General features: G+C 46.3%; 1 protein-coding gene across 2 annotated transcripts in view; it reads right to left on the bottom strand.

Annotated features, from left to right (window-relative positions):
* LOC147017854 (uncharacterized) overlaps positions 1 to 4,986 on the bottom strand; it is a 38,254-nt gene extending 33,268 nt beyond the window's left edge. The window contains exon 1 of one of the 2 annotated variants that reach the window (XM_085896893.1): positions 3,841 to 4,956. In XM_085896893.1, coding sequence (XP_085753019.1) covers positions 3,841 to 4,586 — 746 coding nt within the window. In that variant the 5' untranslated portion in view covers positions 4,587 to 4,956. Of the gene's footprint in view, positions 1 to 3,840 lie in introns of both variants that reach the window. The other variant, XM_085896894.1, reaches the window with a different exon arrangement.
* Between the last annotated feature and the right edge of the window lie 4,241 nt (positions 4,987 to 9,227).

The following is a 9,227-nucleotide window of genomic DNA, read 5'->3' on the forward strand; positions in this document are numbered from 1 at the left end:
AAAATTAAATAAAATTAAAAGAAAAGAAAAGAAACAATTTCTCTTGAACCGCTTCATCAATCTATGTGAAACTTCACAATTACGACTTCATAGTTGTCATGGAGAATATGTTTTAAATGTCAACCCCATCAGATGCATGGTCTGGCAGCCAGAATTATTTAATGTTTTAAATCTGGGTTCTGGGATTTAAATCAAACAAGGTACAAGTGTGTACAATTATGCAATCATGTAGGTGGAGGCATATCTGGCAACATTGAAGAGTGCCCTTCAAGTTATCTTTAAAATAATGGGAAAAGAGATTTTGATTTACGTTCCATTCTCCAGGAACACATTCCAATACGACAATATATGCTGACTGAAGGAAACGACAGTACACAGATACTGACAAAGACTATCCTCCACTATATACCAACACGATACGATAAGATACGATACGATACGATACGATACATCGACACTTCTCCACAAACATGATATTCTGACAGTGACTACACAGCATACAGCAACTATATACCGACCACACTACATTACTACACACGATACTACAATATATAGTGCACAGATTATACAATATTATATAGTACACAGACATCGACAAAGGCTATACAATATGATTAGTATAAACCAACACTACTACAGTATACAATACTATACAGTGACACCGACTACACTTAAAGATACACTGGTCAGTGGTTTTCAACCCGTGGTCTGCATACGGCCCAATCAGCACATGGCTGCGACCCAAGTGGCCCGCTTTAAAAATAAAATAAAATAAAATAAACAAACTACAGCGAGGTCAATTGTGCGCAATCGCAAATTCACACGCTTCTCACCTGGCTAAAGCGAAGGTGAAATATGGCAAAACACTCCACCAGGAATGACCCAACAACAAATTTTGAGTTTTAATTTTTTTTACATTTTGACCCCTGCGACCCTTTGAAGTCTCCACCTCACAGAGCATGAATTGGCTGACAGGATGGCCTAGAGCTGCACACAATCACCTCTAAGCCATCTAACGTGGGTTTGAATCCCAAACAAGCTATAAACTGTCACTCTCTGGTTCACAGGCAGGGCGATTCGTCAATGTGTGTGCCGTCTCTTGGATGGACGTTAAACGAGCGTCCCGTCTGCCAGCATCCGTTGGCGGACGTTAAAGATCCCATGGTGTCCTTCACGAAGAGTCGGCGAGCTATTGCTGGCATCATGGTCAAGGTCCAAATTCCTTCCCTAACCAGCAGAGACCTGGTGTTCGCTTAGTGGTTAGGGTGGTGGCTTGGGATCCTAGGGTCCTGAGTTCGAACCCCCTTAGCCACTGAATTAAGACCAGGGTGTTGACTCAGCCTGTCATCCTTCAGAGGTCGGAGAAATGAGCACGCGTATACCGGTAATAGGGGCAGTGCATCAGCGGCACAGCTGTGCCCCGAACCAATGATGCAACCAGCAGCCAAAAAGGCTGCACACGATGGGAACCAGCAGCGAGCATTACATCAGCGGCACAGCCACGCCGTCAGCCAATGACACAACGTTGTGCTACACACCAACAAAGGAGGGCATGAACCAGATGCCAAAGCCAAAATAAATAAATAATTAGTCATTACATGTTATGCATTCTCCAATGTTGAATGCATAAACAAAATTTAATAAACAAAAAAAAATATTTAATAAAAACAAAAATATGAAGTTAAAACATGCCTGTAATAAAAAAAAAAAAATTTTTTTTTTTGGGTAATTGAACTTTTGACCTCACCTCAGGGGGCGGGGCCAAAAATGATACCGCTCTCGCACCTTCTTGCCATGTGTTGATCACAACTACAAATTTTGGTGAATTTCTGCACAACCGTTTATGATGAGATGGACAGACGGAGCTGATTAAAATATCCCCCCCCCCTCCATTTTTTGTTTTAAAGTGTGGGGATAAGAAAAACATAATAAACTAAAAAAAACTGCTTCGAGCAAAGGGAATTGCCAGCCATTGAATGCAAATGTTAGACGAGAACAGCATTTGTAGCCAAGCTGAAGAGTTTACGTTTTGTATCCCACCGATAGGCCGGATCTGGATCCGAACCTTAACCAAAATCGAATCAGCTTGTTCTTGTCACCTAAACAACTCGTCCACAGCTTTTTTGAAATGCTGTTCTATACTGTATGTCGTTTTTGGCCCCAACTGTCAATGGTGAAGGTTCACTTTGAAAAACTTTGAGCGTGATATCTCAAAAAGTTGTGGACGGATTCGGACGACATTCGGACAGGTTGGGTGTGCAACGACGAAGACCCGATTCGATTCTGGAAACAATTTTTTTTTTTTTCCCCCATCATTCTTCACCATTGAGAGATAGATGGGGGCCAAAAAAATAAAAACAATATACGGTGCAGCACAAGATCTCAAAAAAAAAAAGCCGTGGACGAGTTACGACGAAACCGTAGTTCGGTGATGAGAACAAGCCGATTTGATTTCGGTTCGGGTCAGGATGCAGATGCGGCCCAACTGAGCGCTGCCGTCGTTTAAAATGCGCTTCGACGCTTGACAACGTGGAAATATGAGAGGCATTTCATAACGGTCATTCGTCTTGCATGTTGTGTGGGTGCTGCCCACACAACACCATCGACAGCTGCGAGTGCGGTGCACTTTAAGTAGTTTGAGAACCACCGCTATGTACGCAAGCACCAACTCTCCACCAATAAAATTATCTTATTGCCATGGATTCTGGATGGAGACAAAACATATTGACTTTCAGCAATGACGAATGCAATAAAAAATTAAAAAAAAAACAAAAAAAACATCAATCGTCTTAACTATAAACTGGATTTTAAAACCTAATGGGACAAACAATTGCAAACCGGCAGCTTGTCACCAGTCAAGTTGCGTCAGTCCACGTTTGACATTTGCCAAATCATTAATCAGCAGCTTGAGTCACATCAAATGCAAGCACGGACTCTGCATTATCTATCACTCGTGATGAAAACAAGCTATTACATCACAAACTCGACTTCCACGTCGAGCACACAAACTGCCACGCTCGGAAAACAGTGGCCTCGGCGACACATTTTGTCGAGACACTTGAAATGCTGAAATGGTCGAGCTCACACGTGGTGGGAAGCCACATGCCTGCACCGACCGCGTGAAAAGAGTGCCAAGAATCCACCGACTTCGACCGGGACCATCGTAAGCGGTCGTGATGCCGCCGTTTCGGATGCAGCCTGTGACCGCCGGTTGCATCATTTTCTGTGCCGCTGATGCAGTGCCCGTTAACGGTGAGCTGGAACTCATTTTGCAGACCTCGCGGATAACGGGCCGGGTCGGTGCTCGTATGGCAGCTTAGCTGCCGGGGTAGCTATCATTTCTTGAAGCGCGACTGTGTCGCTGATGCAGTGCCCCTCTACCAGTACACAAACTGGAATTGGTACTCATTTCGCCGACCTCGGAAGGATGCCAGGCCGAGTCAACCCCCTGGTGTATCAATTCAGCGGCCGACGGGGCTTGAACTCAGGACCCGAGGATCCCAAGCCGCCACCCTAACCACCGAGCCAACACCAGGTTATTACAATCCGAGTCAACCCACCTGGTGTTATTTCAACGGGTGACAGGGCTCGAACTCAAGACCTGAGGATCACAAGCAAACCACTTTTAAACCGTTAAGCCAACACCAGCCTCGGAGGTCCTAATAATCCACCTCCGAACACTCACAGTAACAAAGAAGGTCATAAAAATTTCCCAGGCTGTCACTCATGACACACGAGGGGGTCCTTAAGAACCCATCTGCAGATACTGCGACGACCACGAGTCCAAAGCGGTGTAAACACGAAACGGTGCACAGAGTCGCTCCCCTAACCACAGCTTACCCATCTTCACAGCCAAGTGTATGCAAGGGAAATGCGGGGTTGCTGCAAGTGGGCAGCGAGACGGGCAACAGCAAGGGTTGTGCAGTCAACATTGGAGACGTCGACAGAGGGAGGAACCCGGGGGAAGACAAGCCGAGAGCGAGCTCGGCCGAAGGCGTCGGAGGGATCGTGGTGGTCGCGGTCGAGCCTCCAAGCTGCTCGGGAGAGACGAGGAGAGGACCCGCCGCCCCACCCACGTGGAAATCCGTACAAGTCCATCGGCCGCGTCGGAACGGGTCCAGGCGTACGACCCGGAACCGAGACGAACTCGGAGGGTGCGAGGGTGGATGCACGGCGGTCGACTTTTGGAACGTAGTCGGAGTGGCCGCCGATGGAGTGGCGGTGATCTGAAGTTGGTTTCGCGAAGTTGCAGGAGATGGTAAGTTCATGCCCGGAACGTGATCTGCAAGAAAGAGCGAGCTGCGGTCTTCGGGATTGTGCGCAGTCGTTCCCGATTGGGACCAACTTGGTGTCACAAACTCCGGGCTCGGACCCTCGCCGCCCGCAGGCGCCAAACCATTGAGCAAGAAGCCCAGGGCGAGGGGTGATGGCAGAGGGGAGTGTCGTCCGCCCTCCCGCGCTCTTCCTCCGTCCAGCTCGTCCGTGCCCTCAGGCTCCTCGGAATCCTCGGCTAAACTGCCGGACGAGGCGGGACGTGACAGCACCACGCTGGTGATTTGGAACCCGCTCTTCTTCCTCACCGCCATCCCGCCGGACCAGCGTTCGCCTCCCGAGCCCTTTCTCTACTAGGCCGCGATGCGAGCCACGGCCTCGACTAGCGCGCCGCAGCGGGCAGAGCGCGACGCAGGGCGGCCGAGCCCCAAGCACCGCGCCCGCTCCACTCGCGGCACATGGCGTCGGATGCTCGGGGCGCGGCTCGACCGGCGATCGGGGGAGATCGGACAGGAAGAGAGCAACAGGGAGCCGACGTGTGTCCGACAGCACGCTGTGAGAGGACGACGACGCAACACAACAACCGTGAGAAGATGGCGACGCGGGAATGCCCGCGACCCGCCTGCCGGAAATGACCATAAAGGACCGATGTCGATGATTTGCGCGTCGTTTCCGTTTCATTCGCCTTCGAATCCTTGCGCATTCGCCTCAGATTCATCGCTTCAAACGTCCACGACCCCTTTGTTCAGAAATAAACGCTTCGTTCTGCATCAGGCAAAAATCAACACTCGAGAAAATAACTGTGTTTTACACAACCACAACTCGGGATTTTATTCACAAATACTGAAAGAGAAAAAAAAATATATATATATATAAAACAATGTGTACGCCTACCGCTTACTACACCGCCGTGGCCGATTCGTCGCGGATAATTAACTGGAGTGGCGTGAACCGATACGCGCCCCTTAATTACATCATTACTTATTATAACCAATAATTACAGATTTATTTTACGCGAAAAAGGAGAATATGACACTGATCGAGTGATTGCGCCTTCTCATTGTTCGACACTTTTTCACACCATATGAAGCCGACTCAAAGAAATTCACATTCACTTCATGTCGCACGACGAGTTCCTGCAACAAAATTGATCATTATAATTTCACTTTCCGTGATTTGAGTTTATCAAATGTGGAAAACAAGTTTGTTCAGGTGAATATTTTGTGCAAATTTCATGTCTCCACGATTAAATACAGCTGTTTGTCTGTGTGTCACCATTTTTCTCAGAGATGGCTGAACGAATCTTCGTCAACCTGTCAGAGGTTCATCAGTGAGTGCTGGTGGATGTTTTAGGCAAAAGGAAAATTTAGAAACAAAAAGTTCGATTTTGATCGAGTCATCATCAAAAAAGCAAAGATAGAGTCATCAGGAGGAACCTGGAGGAGTAAAGAACAAACATAGAGTCATCAGGAGGAACCTGGAGGAGTAAAGAACAAACATAGAGTCATCAGGAGGAACCTAAAGAAGTAAAGAGCAAAGATAGAGTCATCAGGAGGAACCTAAAGAAGTAAAGAGCAAAGATAGAGTCATCAGGAGGAACCTGAAGAAGTAAAGAGCAAAGACAGAGTCATCAGGAGGAACCTGAAGGAGTAAAGAGCAAAGATGGAGTCATCAGGAGGAACCTGGAGGAGTAAAGAGCAAAGATGGAGTCATCAGGAGGAACCTGGAGGAGTAAAGAACAAACATAGAGCCATCAGGAGGAACCTGAAGGAGTAAAGAGCAAAGATGGAGTCATCAGGAGGAACCTGGAGGAGTAAAGAACAAACATAGAGTCATCAGGAGGAACCTGAAGGAGTAAAGAGCAAAGATGGAGTCATCAGGAGGAACCTGAAGAAGTAAAGAGCAAAGATGGAGTCATCAGGAGGAACCTGAAGAAGTAAAGAGCAAAGACAGAGTCATCAGGAGGAACCTGAAGAAGTAAAGAGCAAAGACAGAGTCATCAGAAGGAACCTGAAGGAGTAAAGAGCAAAGATGGAGTCATCAGGAGGAACCTGGAGGAGTAAAGAGCAAAGACAGAGTCATCAGGAGGAACCTAAAGAAGTAAAAAGCAAAGATGGAGTCATCAGGAGGAACCTGGAGGAGTAAAGAGCAAAGATGGAGTCATCAGGAGGAACCTGAAGAAGTAAAGAGCAAAGATGGAGTCATCAGGAGGAACCTGGAGGAGTAAAGAACAAACATAGAGTCATCAGGAGGAACCTGAAGGAGTAAAGAGCAAAGATGGAGTCATTAGGAGGAACCTGGAGGAGTAAAGAACAAACATAGAGTCATCAGGAGGAACCTGAAGGAGTAAAGAGCAAAGATGGAGTCATCAGGAAGAACCTGAAGAAGTAAAGAGCAAAGATGGAGTCATCAGGAGGAACCTGAAGGAGTAAAGAGCAAAGATGGAGTCATCAGGAGGAACCTGAAGAAGTAAAGAGCAAAGATGGAGTCATCAGGAGGAACCTGAAGAAGTAAAGAGCAAAGATGGAGTCATCAGGAGGAACCTGAAGAAGTAAAGAGCAAAGATGGAGTCATCAGGAGGAACCTGGAGGAGTAAAGAACAAACATAGAGTCATCAGGAGGAACCTAAAGAAGTAAAAAGCAAAGATGGAGTCATCAGGAGGAACCTGAAGGAGTAAAGAGCAAAGATGGAGTCATCAGGAGGAACCTGAAGAAGTAAAGAGCAAAGATGGAGTCATCAGGAGGAACCTGAAGAAGTAAAGAGCAAAGACAGAGTCATCAGGAGGAACCTGAAGAAGTAAAGAGCAAAGACAGAGTCATCAGAAGGAACCTGAAGGAGTAAAGAGCAAAGATGGAGTCATCAGGAGGAACCTGGAGGAGTAAAGAGCAAAGATAGAGTCATCAGGAGGAATCTGGAGGAGTAAAGAACAAACATAGAGTCATCAGGAGGAACCTGAAGGAGTAAAGAGCAAAGATAGAGTCATCAGGAGGAACCTGGAGGAGTAAAGAACAAACATAGAGCCATCAGGAGGAACCTGAAGGAGTAAAGAGCAAAGATGGAGTCATCAGGAGGAACCTGGAGGAGTAAAGAACAAACATAGAGTCATCAGGAGGAACCTAAAGAAGTAAAAAGCAAAGATGGAGTCATCAGGAGGAACCTGAAGGAGTAAAGAGCAAAGATGGAGTCATCAGGAGGAACCTGAAGAAGTAAAGAGCAAAGATGGAGTCATCAGGAGGAACCTGAAGAAGTAAAGAGCAAAGATGGAGTCATCAGGAGGAACCTGAAGAAGTAAAGAGCAAAGATAGAGTCATCAGGAGGAACCTGAAGAAGTAAAGAGCAAAGACAGAGTCATCAGGAGGAACCTGAAGAAGGAAAGAGCAAAGACAGAGTCATCAGGAGGAACCTGAAGAAGTAAAGAGCAAAGACAGAGTCATCAGAAGGAACCTGAAGAAGAAAAGAGCAAAGACAGAGTCATCAGGAGGAACCTGAAGAAGTAAAGAGCAAAGACAGAGTCATCAGAAGGAACCTGAAGAAGTAAAGAGCAAAGACAGAGTCATCAGAAGGAACCTGAAGAAGTAAAGAGCAAAGACAGAGTCATCAGAAGGAACCTGAAGAAGTAAAGAGCAAAGACAGAGTCATCAGAAGGAACCTGAAGAAGAAAAGAGCAAAGACAGAGTCATCAGGAGGAACCTGAAGAAGTAAAGAGCAAAGACAGAGTCATCAGAAGGAACCTGAAGAAGTAAAGAGCAAAGATAGAGTCATCAGGAGGAACCTGGAGGAGTAAAGAGCAAAGACAGAGTCATCAGGAGGAACCTAAAGAAGTAAAAAGCAAAGATGGAGTCATCAGGAGGAACCTGGAGGAGTAAAGAGCAAAGATGGAGTCATCAGGAGGAACCTGGAGGAGTAAAGAACAAACATAGAGTCATCAGGAGGAACCTGGAGGAGTAAAGAACAAACATAGAGTCATCAGGAGGAACCTGAAGGAGTAAAGAGCAAAGATGGAGTCATTAGGAGGAACCTGGAGGAGTAAAGAACAAACATAGAGTCATCAGGAGGAACCTGAAGGAGTAAAGAGCAAAGATGGAGTCATCAGGAGGAACCTGAAGAAGTAAAGAGCAAAGATGGAGTCATCAGGAGGAACCTGAAGGAGTAAAGAGCAAAGATGGAGTCATCAGGAGGAACCTGAAGAAGTAAAGAGCAAAGATGGAGTCATCAGGAGGAACCTGGAGGAGTAAAGAACAAACATAGAGTCATCAGGAGGAACCTGAAGGAGTAAAGAGCAAAGATGGAGTCATTAGGAGGAACCTGGAGGAGTAAAGAACAAACATAGAGTCATCAGGAGGAACCTGAAGGAGTAAAGAGCAAAGATGGAGTCATCAGGAGGAACCTGAAGAAGTAAAGAGCAAAGATGGAGTCATCAGGAGGAACCTGAAGGAGTAAAGAGCAAAGATGGAGTCATCAGGAGGAACCTGAAGAAGTAAAGAGCAAAGATGGAGTCATCAGGAGGAACCTGAAGAAGTAAAGAGCAAAGATGGAGTCATCAGGAGGAACCTGAAGAAGTAAAGAGCAAAGATGGAGTCATCAGGAGGAACCTGGAGGAGTAAAGAACAAACATAGAGTCATCAGGAGGAACCTAAAGAAGTAAAAAGCAAAGATGGAGTCATCAAGAGGAACCTGAAGGAGTAAAGAGCAAAGATGGAGTCATCAGGAGGAACCTGAAGAAGTAAAGAGCAAAGATGGAGTCATCAGGAGGAACCTGAAGAAGTAAAGAGCAAAGACAGAGTCATCAGGAGGAACCTGAAGAAGTAAAGAGCAAAGACAGAGTCATCAGAAGGAACCTGAAGGAGTAAAGAGCAAAGATGGAGTCATCAGGAGGAACCTGGAGGAGTAAAGAGCAAAGATAGAGTCATCAGGAGGAATCTGGAGGAGTAAAGAACAAACATAGAGTCATCAG

This window comes from Eptatretus burgeri, chromosome 10 (assembly GCF_056783735.1).
Source record: "Eptatretus burgeri isolate ZD-2024b chromosome 10, Ebu_testis_v1, whole genome shotgun sequence".
Taxonomy (NCBI): Eukaryota; Metazoa; Chordata; class Myxini; order Myxiniformes; family Myxinidae; genus Eptatretus; species Eptatretus burgeri.